The following is a 13,501-nucleotide window of genomic DNA, read 5'->3' as shown; positions in this document are numbered from 1 at the left end:
AAACTTCGAAATGTCATTAATGTATATAATGTTTTAATTTCATCGTTAAGGATTATAATGGGGTTTTTAAAACTCGAGTGCCATGACCGAGAACAGAAGAATTCAACAATTAAAATTTTATTGAAAATTTCAAGGGGTTTAATTTTATCGAAAATTTAAAGGGGTTTTATTTTGTTGAAAATTTCTTGTTTAATCCTAATTATTCCTGTAAAAAAATAGTTTTATTTAGTTCCTTTATACATTGAGCAAACCTTTTAAAAGAATTCATTGTTACTCCTAAAATTTCATTAAATAAGAATTTAGAGCATGCTAGTTTCTTAATTCTAGGAGAAAGAGGGTACGTAGGTTTAGCCAGGGTACGTACAGACTCCTTATACTCCTTAGAAACTCCTTGGAAATGAAAGTCTCCAAGGAGTACTTGGAACTACTTAGATTTCTAAATTAGTCCTTAGAAACTGCTTAGATTATTGCTTTGCATAGATGAACTTACTAAGTACGCTGATGAATTTGCTGTCCCAGCGGAGAAATTAAATGATATGACTTAGATGTCAAAATCTAATAGTTTAAGAAAACTTTTAGGAAAAAAAAATTTAATTGCAAGAGTTAGAAGAAAAAAATAACAGCAGATAATTTTAATTTTACATGTTACAAGCAAACTTAATTAATAATTTATTGTGATTTTTTTTTATATGAAATGCCTTAGATTTTCTTATGTATTCAAATTTAAAAAAATAAGATTGGTAGGTTTTTATGTCAATCCTTAACATCTGTACTTTAACAAGATTTATTAAAATATTTGAAACTGAAAAATGTATTTATGTGTCAAAGTGATAACTTTATCTATTTTTCTTGGTGAAGTTTGACAAAGTCAAAATTTATTTCAAAAGGGCTAGAAAAAAATATGCAAATTATAAATTTTTTCGAGTTTTTTATAATAACAGCTTTTTAATAAATAAGAAAAAAAACTTTCTAGTTATCTTTTGCACAAAGTTTTTTAATTTTTGATAAGTCCTTAAAATTTTGGACTCCTTGGATTTTTTCTTCTGATCTCTGTATAAACCCTGGTTTAGCATGTACATGGGGATAATATGGCAGCTGAAATATTTCTGTTTTTCTCTGCCAAAATTTATCCGTAAATTTTGGCAGTTTAGCAAAACTGATAAACTTTCATCTATAGTTACTACTTGATGATGGACATATAAATGCAGTGTATCGACATAGTATCATTAAGTTTTCTGTGATAATAAGGTTGTTTAATTCCATACTACTTATTTCAGTTGGGCATTTATTTTATTTTGTTATATTTATTTTGCAAAGTATTCAGTTAATTTACAATTTATTTAATTGATGCTTTAGTTAATATATTTTTATTATATCTAGACTTTTAAGGAAACATTAAGAATTTTGACTTTTTTATGGCAAAAACATTTTTCTATCTTTTATATATTTCTATTACCTTTAGTTTTGTAAGCAAATTCATAATAAACTCAAGTTAATAAATGGAATAAAAAGTTTAGTGTAAAAAATTAAGAAGATAGTTCTAATGAGAAATATATGATTTATTTCAGGTTAAGGAGGCTCATTTCAAGGCATATCCTAATTGGAAATGGTGTAGTCGTGACCGTAAAAAGTCTAGCACCAGCTCCACCCCCAAAGATAGCCAAAAACCTCTTGGCAATGATGAACCTCTTACACCATCGTTAACTTCAAGTATTCTTTCTGGTTTGAGCATATTTTTCATTTTCAAATCTGCCCAATTATTTCTAATGAAATATGCAAAGTATCCATACTACTGAAATAATTTTTTATAAAATAAGGTTTCTACTTTTAAAATAATTTAGGATCAAAAGTTTGTTATTTTTTCTTTAGGAATATAATTATGTATATTTATGACAGTACAATATTCCATATATTTTAAAAAGGTGAGAATTAAGAAAAATAATTAAAAAACGTGTTTCGAAATTAAATAAAAAGTTTAACTATTTTATTTTTGTTTCTCTAGAAACGTCATTATTTCCATTGCTAGGTGCTTAATTTTTATTAAAGAAGGTTTAAAGTTGCTATTCAAAAAAGTAATTCGCTTAATATTTTAAAAATTAATTTTTTTGTATGTTAATAAAAATTTCTTTGCTTATTTTTTTTATAAAATGATCGATTGGTGCATTTGAAAATCTATTGTAAAATGCTGACCAATCGCTGATATATGTTCTCCCCTTTTCACTATAATATAAAAATTCTAATATAGCACTTAATATTTCACTCTAATATAATGCTAACAAATCACCCCAACCCTTATTGCCTACACATGGCTGTGTCAAGCCAGGGCTGCCATTGGAGACTAAAAAGGCGACTAAAACGACTTTTTCAAAACAATAGCAACTATGGCGACTATTTTAGTAGAATTATGAGTAAAAACAACTAATTTGCGTAAAATCGACAACTTTTTTAAGCCAAAGCGACTAAAATGAAGAATAGCTTCATGAGTTTCCCCTTTCCCCCACTTTTTTTTGCCGTGCTTTCGTTTTATCCTAACTTTATTATTTCTCACTGTCTGATGTCAAAAGCATGACAGACATATTTAACCAATCAGACTGATGGAATTGGAATTCACACAACGTGAATGCTCCTCCTGCTTTAGAAAGCTAATGTAATATCTCTGAGGATTAAGTTTTTCTCCCTCTTTTAATTTGAACGAAGTAGCAAAATTAGAAAAATTGTCTTTAATTACACAAAATGTGTTGTTAATTTTTTAGAGCTATTTAGAATAGAAAAAAAGGTACATGGTGATATTCGTTTTGTCGAGTTGTGATAATAATTTTTTTTGATAAGCATTAAAATTTGGAAATGTGTCAGTTATGAAAAAAAATTAAAAAAATAAAACTGAATTAAATTGCAATATTTTTTTTTTTTTAATGTCTAAACTAAGCAACTGCAAATTAGAACCGAGAAAGGAAATTCCAAGTTCAACTGTTCTGTAACAGATAAAACTCCCTGTTTTTATGCGTAGCGTGAAAGAATATATATTGTTGGCAAATCAACAAATAAATGAACATTTTTTATAAAATATGAGTATCTAAATGCATGTTATTTGAATTTTATGCTATTACAGCACAAATAATTAAAATTATATTAGAGGAGGATATGATGTTATTTTATATATCTTTGAGACTATTTCGGAGACTTTTTTTCATATATGTTGCAACTAAAGCAACTATTTTTCTTGTTTTCATTCAGTGGCAGCCAAGCTTATGTTTCACAAGAACATAAAATTCTGTATCTTTATTTGTTAAATAATTATGTTCAAATTTCAGGAATTTTTTTCAACTATTTAAAAAGATTTTTTTCCCCAAAAAGTTTTTTCAATTTTTTACAAAACTCATCCTGTGGTATGAATCAATATATAGCTTTATAGAAATTAATCTCGTTTTGCTCAAAATTAAAGCATTAAATAGCCATTAACGCACTATTTCTTTTATAATTTATTATATCAGTCGTAAATAAATCAAATGATTATATAGCTAAAAAATTCTTAAATTTCACATATGGAATAAATAAAACATTTCACACATTCCTCTTTTATCCTTACTCCTCATCAAGTTGCATAATTTTCCGCGAACATCTCTAAATTTCGGAATACTTTATTTCAGAGTGTTGGAAATGTATGATAAAAATACAAGTAAAAATAATGAAGTTGACCTTAAATAGAATATTGAGAATAAATTAAATAGTGATAATAAATTTTGCCTTCAAAATCAATCATTTAAGCATATCACCCTGCTCATTCGTTTTAGAGAATGTTTATTCGTTTAGAGAATTATTTTTCTCTCGTACCTTCTTAGCAGAAGAAAGGGGGAAAAGAAATTATAATTCTGTCGATCCTTGACTATTTGCGTGGTGATTTCGTGAGGGAAATCCGTCAACTACTTTTTTGGCCAAAAGGGCTTTTGTGCTATTGTTGCATTCTTGCAAACTGTTTTTCACCTGCATTGTTAGTTCTTTAAGTTATTATTGATGGTAAATTTTAAAAATAGATCTCTGAAAAAGATAAGAAGATGAAGGGTAGTAATTAAATTTTAGATAATTAACTCAGCAAAATAAAGTCAGGGTATCCATGCACCTGGAAAGTCATGAATTTCGGTATTGAAAAAAAATTGTCATGAAATGTCATGATTGTAACTATTTTTTTTTTTTAAATCATGGAAAGTAATGAATTTAAGCAGCCGAAAAGTCTAATTTTTGAAATGGATTTTACTCCCTCCCCTCTAATTTCATGGTGTTTTGAATATCTGAATTTCTAATAAATTCCCCACTCACAGTCATATTTGATTAAAATATAAAATATTTTTATCATGTTTAAAAATTACGGTGTTCTTTCAAACAATGAAAGAAAAAGCATAATTTCTAAAGTGAGTTATCTTTTAAACTTCTGTGATCTCAGAATTTTTTTTATTTTTTTTTATTTTATCAATTTAAAATTCTCGCTGAAGCAAGTCAGTAATTGGCGAATTTTTTTTTAATTCCGAAATGAGAACAGAAAAATCAGGAGTATTTCTTTCCTTTCCGATAAACAAGAAAAGTATCTGTAGAATATAATTCTGCAGATAAAAAGAAAAAATTATTTGCTTTTGTATTTTTTTCGGCTAGTTTATTGCTTCACATACCTACATTATACTCTGTTTTCTTAAATTTAAACATTATACTCTGTTAAACTTAAATTTAAACATTATACTCATATCTACATTATACTCTGTTTTCTTAAATTTAAAATCTATAAATATGAAGAGGCAGAGTAAAACAGTTTTGGTTATACCTATCATTTCAATCAATGCTATTATAATGCTTTTTTAAATTTATTGCTGTGTTTTTGTCGGAGAAAATAGTAACTTCGTTAAAAAATGAAAAATTCTTGGAATTAGTCATGAATTTGAAATTCTAAAATGTAGCAGGTACCCTGTAAAGTTTTCATGTTCAAGTAGTAGCCAAAAAAGTAGTAACCACATATATCAAAATGTAATGTTTTAAAACATAAACGCTGCGACGTATCTCCCCAAAATTACGGTAATGGGGAAAAGTGCATTTGATTTATTGGTGTTTCAATTATAGAAAATAAAACCTGTTAATTTCAGTAATTCATTGNTTTAATTTTGAGGTACTGGCAGTTCACTTATGTTCCGTTTGATTTCCACTCAATAAAAGAGAGTGCACATTTAAGTATTTTTGATAAAAACATACTTTAGCTCTTTTTAATTGGAGGATGCAGTGAAAAAAATTGTATAGACAACTTAATATTTTTCTTTCGTGTTTCTAATGGGCTCCATTGACTTGTACAAAGTTACATGGCAGAAGCAGAAACTTAAAATTTTTTTTAATCTGCATATCTTATGCAGAAATTAAAAAAGCAGCCTGATATGATGATTTAAAAATTTAACTTAAAATGCTGTGTAAAATAAAACCAACTGACTTACACGTAAATAAAAATTTTGTTGCAATTTTTCATCTGTTGTTGAACACAATTGTTGAATTACAATTTACATCAGAATAGCTTGTTGTGATTTAAAACCGCAACAAGTTTAAACTGAAAGTTTTCTGTATTTTTTGCTAGCCGTGATCTGGAAATCCAACGTCCGGAAATTTCAAGAAATCATCGATCACATTTATGTATAAAAATTCTTGTTTATTTTATTTAAAAATATTCGAACTATAATTTATACTTAGCATCTCTTTCATTTGTAAATATTTTTTCTGATAGAATAATAAATGTGGTTAGAGATTAAAGTAAACTTAAGTATAATTATTCATTTAAATTATGCTGCATATAATTTATTTAGAATTTCCTGTTTTGAAAATATCAATGATTTAAATTTATTAAGACATTAATATTTTAAAATGCGTCATTAATGATTTTCTCACGAAATTTTCAGGATTTTTGAGTTGAGCTCACAATCTCCCCTGCATAAAGAAAGCACTATGTTTCATCTGTTACATTTTTTTTTTATCTTGAGGGTCTTTGAAGATTACTCAGGTAAAATGCAGAATTTCATGTTTGCACGACAGTCTAAAGACTACATTTCAAAGTCCGACAAATGAAAAATTGCCTTTGTTAAAAATGATATGCACTTCACACCGACAGTACCAAAAATGAATTCGAGATTGCTGTGTGTTTTCGTTATTAGTGCTGTTAACCTCTAAAAAAATAATATTTTTCTTCCAACAAACACCTGCGTGATAGTCATGCTGCGTCACATTTTTTAAAAATTGTTTAAAGGTGTTTATTTTCGTATTTTAAAAGCCCTTAAAGGTGCTTTTTTCCATTGAGATTTTTTAAAAAATGGTTAATTTTCCCTTTTCGAGAATGATATATTTTTCTTTACGATGTCGTTTTTGCCACATATTGTGCAGAAACGTCCTTTTCACATTGTTCTATTCAAAGTTTTCACAATTCATTCAACCGCAATCTATTTTGGAGAACCACTGGTTCATAATGTATATAAGTGCCAATCATTTTACATGTTTGATGAAATACTTGAGAGTTCGCACGTGCATCTACATGAGCTGGGTTCGGTGAGATTATTGTCAGTCTTCATTTTCCACCCTCTGATATCGAACCGAAAAATCTCTTAATCTTTCTATGATGGCTAATATAACCAAGAAAAGAATTCTTTCTCAGAATCTAAATTTTTTCTCATGATCATGTAAAGACTTTGAAAATTATTTTACATTTTTTACTGTATATAGTGCTTACAAATATTTTTTGAGTGCTTGAAAAATACTGAAAAGGTGCTTATTTTTTGTGGAAAGATTTGGCTATGTGCCCTGTAAGTGACCATTCTAGAAATTTATTGACTCTGTCTCGTAAACAGTGTCAAATGACCTATTTGTTTTCTAGTTGCAATTTTATTAAATAATTTTTGTTTAACAGGGTGTATAGCGTTTGTAGAAAGTACTTAAAGGTGCTTTTTTGGGGATTTTGTTTTTAAAAGCTTTTAAAGGTGTTTTTTTCAGCTGGCGTTTTTGAAAAGTGCTTTTTTTTCCGAATAATTTTTTTCTCTCCCTTCAGTGATATCTGGTGGCATTTCACGAAAAATGGGGAGTTTGCTGCGTAATCATTCTCGCGAACTTCATGTCGTACCCACGTTATGACTTGCGCATGCGCGCACACTTGAAACCGAAACCCGAGTGCTCCAATTCGGATAGAGAATATCAGATCCTTATGAAATGTTTTTCTTTTTAATTTATTTTAATTTTGTTCTTGTTTATTTTATTTTACTTCTAAGACTTTTTTTGACATAGGGGGTAAGGGTACTTTTGTTCTGAGTTCAGGGTCAAGTTGAATTCACTCGGTGATGTGGGAAAGTACTGATTGTTTTGATTTACGCCCATTTCTTTTTGTTATTTTTTTAACGCTAAAACTATTTATAAGAAGTTTTCGTTTTTCAATAATATCATTGATTGAATATGAATTTTTTGAGTGCTTGAAAATTTTTGTAAAGTGCTTGAAAAGTTTTTAAAAAGTGCTTATTTTTGATTCAAAGATTTGGCTACGCACCCTGTTTAAGCAATATCAAGTTTCCCATTTCTTTTAGAAGCGGCCCAGATCTCGGTCTCTATCACAGCTGCCTGATCCCTGGCATGCCAGTCTGTTGACGAATTCTTTTGATGGAAGCAGCTCTGAAAAAAAGGTTTCAGATGATTTAAGGCAGGACAGTGATATTTCTGGTTTTGCTGAGAAGTCTAAAAAAAGAAGAGAGATGGATAATTTGCGCGGGGATTCTGATACCACCAGTGATGATGAAAGAATGGTGATATGTGAGGAAGAGGTAGATAATGGTATGTGTGCACCAAATGTCTATCTTAATACATTTCAAAAATATATTTTATTTTTTAATATTCATTATTTTTCGTTACATACATTTTTACTGTATCTAAATTTCATGCACTGTTAACTCTTTTTTCTCTTCCATATGTTGTACATAAACCAGAGTTGGCAAGTTTTTGTCAATTGACGGTTTTATCGAATATTCAGCATGTTTTAACTGTCATGTCAAAAACCTCTTTTTGACGTTGTTGTTGGCAGTTGGCAATTTTGGTCTATGGATAATTATTAGCTATTATAAATATAAAGTATTTATAAATAAACATGCATATAAAATTGCAAGTGATTACTCAATTATGTTCTTGAATTATTTTGACATTAAACTCTTTTCATTATGACAATCACTGTCAAAATCTCAAATTTTGGTATAGAAAATATTAAATAATTATGACTAAAAATGTGTAAAATTGCAATTTATCCAATCCATTAATTTTGTTATTGAAAATAAAAATTCAAAATCTTGGAAGAAAAAAAAAACATTTAGCAATTATCGTATTCATTTCATGTTAAATTAATTTTCATTAATTTTCATCTTAACTCCTCCTTTCCCCAAAGCACGTGATTACAAAAAGAAGTTTTGAAGCCCTCTGTACTCAGAATTCATTTTTCAGCTTTGCATGAATGATATCAAATTAAAAATTGTTCTGCATAGACTAGAATGTAGACACACTACAACAATTACAACATACTAATGTAACACATAAAGTTTTTTTTTTATAATTAAACTAAATATTGATAGAAACTTAATTAAACCCTTGAATTGATTGACTGAAAAAAATTACAAACATTAAACAAACATTTGTGTTTTACGTCAGTTATAATTAGTTTACTTATTGGGGAATATATTATAGCTATGATTTATTGGATACATTCACGTACATTTATTGGATACATGTAAGGAGTGCATAAAATTCTCAGTGCCTAATATTTTCTCAGAATATAGTTATTTTAGATCTAAATTTCCCCCAAAAGTTTAGTTATTTATTCTATTTTATTTATTTAAATACGTTTTTAGTACAATAATTTTTTCAAAATATTTTTGAAAAGTATAGTTTATACATTGTTAAACATTTTTGATAATAAGAACAAAGAAAAAAAATCATTTAATTTTACAAAATTCTTTTAATATCTGTTAAAAATTAGAGAAATAAAAATATATCGAAATACAATGTTCCCTCGCCACTTCGCGCTTCATGTTTTGCGGCTTCAGTACTTCCCGGGTTTTTCCAAAATATCAATCGAAAAATAAAAAGTGTGACCATGTCGGCAGCCACAATGCGGAAAGGAGCGTTGTTTCATGTTGAGGCACAAGAGAGAAGGATCCCTGCATATCAAACAAAGAGATGAGTTGATTCAGAGTACATATACTGCGGGCTCTCATAAAGGCCAGGCTTCAAGGCTGAAAAAGACCGTGTGACTGTCATCACAGCTGGCAATGCTGCAGGTTTTATGATTGAGTCGGGCCTTATTTATAAAGCCAAAAAATCCACGGGCATTAAAAAACAAAAATATGGCTCTGTTGCTCGTGTTCTAGACGCATAACTCCAAGGCCTGGATTACGAAAGCTCTCACCCTTGAATGGTTCCTCCATTGCTTCATTCCCCAGGTGACGCTGTATCTGGCTGAAAAGGACCTCCCCTTTAAAGTCCTTCTCCTGATGGACTCGAGGCCATGCAACGGACCTGCAATATGACGGTGTGCCCCGAACACTACACCTTTAATTCAGCCGATGGATTAAGGTGTCATTCGTGCCTTTAAAGCACTCTACCCTCGGTTTTGTAATTAACTTTTATAATTAGCATTTACACGTTTAAGTAAATACGTGTACTGTTGTAATTTTTGTCTTAAATGTGTGAAGTATAAATACTGTTTACATATTTCAAACGTTTGTGTACCCGCATACACGAAAATTCCTATTGGCGAATCCTACTTTGCTGTTTTTCAGCTTTCGCGGAAGGTTCTGGCCCCCGTTAACCGTTAAAAACGAGGATTCACTGTAGTAATAATTAATATTAAATTAAATTTAAGGTCATAAGCTTAAGAAATTCAAACTAATAAATTCACAAATTGATATATAATATTTTTTAATTAGGAAAATTTTTTATTCAGTGACACATTTGTTAACAAATTATTGTAAAAATTTTTTTTAGACTAAAATTGTTCCCAGGGCCGCCCGAATTTCTTTGTTTTATTCCGAATTTCTTTTTTTATTTTATTTATGTACATTTTTAGTACAATAATTTTTTCGAAATTTTTTTGGAAAGTGAAGTTTATGCACTGTTAAATATTATTGATAATAAAGACAAAGAAAAAAATTAATTTAAATTTGCAAAATTCTTAAATAAATGAATATATGTGTTAATAATATGAATCAAAATATATCGAAAAAGTAATAATTTATAAAATTAAATTTAAGGTCATAAGCTTGAGGAATTCAAACTAATAAATTCACAAATTGATATATAATATTTTTTAACTAGGAAAAATTTTGTTAATTGACACATTTGTTAACAAATTATTGTAGGTTAATGTTTCATATGAATGTTTTTTTCTAGACCTAAAATTATCCCTCAAAATCTCTTTTGTACGATTGAACATACTCTGCTTCCCTGTGATCATAAGTAATAACAACAAATATTGAGAGTTTAAAAAAAATTATTAGAAGTTGAGATCACACTATTGACAACCACTTTAGTTTTATTTAATCTAAAATATCTGCTTAAATTGTGGCATAAAAGAATTAAAATAAATATTTAGATTGTTAATAATTAGCCTACTCATGGTTATTAACTGTAATATAAACTGAATGGCAAATAATATTGCAAATAGTGTTAATATAAATTATATATTAATAGTATAAATTATGTAGAAAAATTTATTAAAATAATGTAGAGTTCTAAATATATCCAGCTAACACAAGCATTAATAGAAAAACAATACAACTTGTTTAAGAAAAAAATTAATAGGAGACTATTTTCGAAACATAGGAGAGTCAGTTTGTTTTTGTTGAGAATAGTTTTTTTTCCTTGTATTTTAAGTGTATACTAACCTGTTAAGGGTATGGCCATTTCTTTCTGCTTGGTTGCTGTGTGGTTAATGTTTCAGATGAATGTTTTCTTTTTTTTTTTTTTGTTTAATAAAAACTTTCTCTTAAGTACAGCTTATTTTAATTGGGGACCCTTAAACTTTAAAAAACTTACCATTTACTTTAAAGGAATTCAGATCCTAAGTTTTTAAATCTTATTACTTTTAAAATCTCGAGATTATTTTGATAATCCAATCACACCAAAATTCACTATACACCAGGTTTATTTTTTAACTTCTTTATCTGCTCTTGTTTTGTATAACTTTAAAAAAACTTAAATATTGAAATTTTTTCATAATTTTATTCTAATAAGTTTTAACTAAACTGTAAAACTACCTAATTGGTTTAAAAATCCTGTTTTAAATTGTGAAATGTGGCTTTTATGATATTCCTTTTAAATATTCCTGACATGTATATTTACTAGTTTCAGATAAATCACTTTTATGCACTGAGGAACCACCCATCGACTTAAAGTGCAAAGAGAAGGTCACAGAAAGCGATACGGAAAGCCAGTCTGATGAAGAATCCTTGTTAGAAAACAAGGCATTCCCTCAACAGAGATTCTCACCGGTCATGAAGCATCATCCGTCTGTAGAAGTCACCCACCGCCCGAAGCCTATAAAAGCACACCCTTGTTCCAACTCCCAAACTTCATTTTCCACCAGCAATGAAAACAGTAGTTCTCCTAGTAGTGCTGTCGGCGGAACTTTCCTCAGGCCTTTGCCAACCGTATCCTGCTTTCAGCCTACGGGTGCAGTCTTCAAAGATGTTCACTCTCCTAAAGTGAATGCAAGCGACGCCTTCACTTCGTTCCCTGTCGAAATCTCCAAACCCTCCATAATTGTCACTTCCGAAAAAGGCTTGTTCGATAGAGTATCAGACTCTCCGGACATGCCCGTTCTCGTCTCGAAGATACCGCCTATGCTTGAAGCTGTAAACAGTGAGCAGTGCTCCCTGTCTAATCAAAAACTAGTTACTTTTGAAGAATCTCATAATAATGGTGGGGATGGCGCTAAAAGTAAGACACAAAAAACTGTTCAGAAGCTCTGTCGTGGCAGTAATTTGCCTCCGCCTCTTTCAATCCCCTCCATCAATCTCACTCAAACGCATGCCAAAAATATTTCTCCTCAAGTACCGGCAGCCTTGACCAGGCAGCATTTGCAGGCTCTTCAAGTCCCTGTTCAGAACGACAAGTCCAAATTGCAACTGTCCGCTTCCCTTATCCAGACATCGCAAGGCTTCTTGGTGTCCAACAGTGCCCTCGGGGCCACTCATTACAGCATGACAATCCTCAATCCATCCACGTCTAAAAGTTCACCGTGCGTCTCCCCGGCTCAAACTTCTCCCGAGATTTTAACCGCCACCCTGAAAAACTTGGTCATTCCAGTTTCCAAACACAATGGCATACCGTCTTCTCCCCAGACGACTGTTTCTCAAATAACGCCTACGGTTTTAGCAAATCTCGTCCTGAAAGCAAATTCCCAAGTACCTGCTCAAAGTGTGTTGTCCAGCCCGACATCTCCGAGTCAGTTTCATCTGTCTCCTCAATTGATATCAAGGTCTGGGACAACTCAAGTGCAGTATCTGTTGCCATCACTTACTTTACAATCACCTACTTTAAAAGGTACTATACCACCATTTGTCTAATAAATTGTTTATACTTAATTATTCAAATAACTATACCATTTGAACTTACTATACCATTTGAACTAAATTTTACGGCAGGCAACTTAAGTAGGTTGGCTGCTGTGAAATGATTTTAGAAAAATCCAAGTTTGGTATATCTATAAACAAGTATGGTAGTAGCAGAATAAAAGACAGTTGGTTTTTTTTCATTTCCACATTTTAGTTTATTAAAAAAAAATAATTTTTCTTTGTAAGCATATTTAGTTTCTACTTATTGGATTTTGGCACATAATTGTTTTAATAAAATCTTTTTTTTTTTGTGTGTGCATATTTTTAAAATTTCTTTAGTTTAAGAATGTTTAACTAAAATCTCATTAAAATAGTTTTTGCTCAACTTATTGTTTATTTAAGAATTTAAATAAGTAATGTATATGAAATATAAATAAGTAGAAAATTATAATGAAGGAAGTTAAGGGCAAGAGTAGCTAAATATAATAAAGTGGCCACTAAAAAAATTACCATCATTCGGCAATCGCACAGCACTGTTTATTTTAGTCGTTTGGCACCCACCCTAACCACTTCTTAGTTCTAGGAAATGAATTCGCATAATGCTCATAAAAACCTTTATTTTCAATAGCTTCTGTTTATTTTTTAATAAACATGGTGCATAGTGTTTTTAAAAAGTGCTTATTTTCGTGTTTTAAAAATCTCTTTAAAGCTTTACTTTTTGTATTAGGTAAGTTTTGTATTTATGTTATAAAAGTTTTTTCTTAACATTTTTTATTTAACTGTTATTACTGAATTTGATCCTCAACAATTTTTAAATTACCTTGTATACTATTTTATGCGTGTATTTCAAAGAGAAAACTAAAAGAAAGAGAAAAATTTGTAGTTTATAAGAAAGGTGAGTTAAAAGA

The 13,501-nt window shown here is 29.7% G+C and overlaps 1 protein-coding gene across 1 annotated transcript in view; it reads left to right on the top strand.

Moving 5' to 3' along the window:
• Positions 1 to 13,501, top strand: part of LOC107457141 (protein capicua homolog) — a 75,016-nt gene that overhangs the window by 16,637 nt on the left and 44,878 nt on the right. The window contains exons 6-8 of the mRNA XM_071180873.1: positions 1,569 to 1,793; positions 7,584 to 7,827; positions 11,383 to 12,582. Coding sequence (XP_071036974.1) covers positions 1,569 to 1,793; positions 7,584 to 7,827; positions 11,383 to 12,582 — 1,669 coding nt within the window. The remainder of the gene's footprint in view (positions 1 to 1,568; positions 1,794 to 7,583; positions 7,828 to 11,382; positions 12,583 to 13,501) is intronic.

This window comes from Parasteatoda tepidariorum, chromosome 5, assembly GCF_043381705.1.
Source record: "Parasteatoda tepidariorum isolate YZ-2023 chromosome 5, CAS_Ptep_4.0, whole genome shotgun sequence".
NCBI lineage: Eukaryota > Metazoa > Arthropoda > Arachnida > Araneae > Theridiidae > Parasteatoda > Parasteatoda tepidariorum.
The sequence above is the reverse complement of the archived record's forward strand: the minus strand, read 5'-3'. Positions and strand labels throughout refer to the sequence as shown.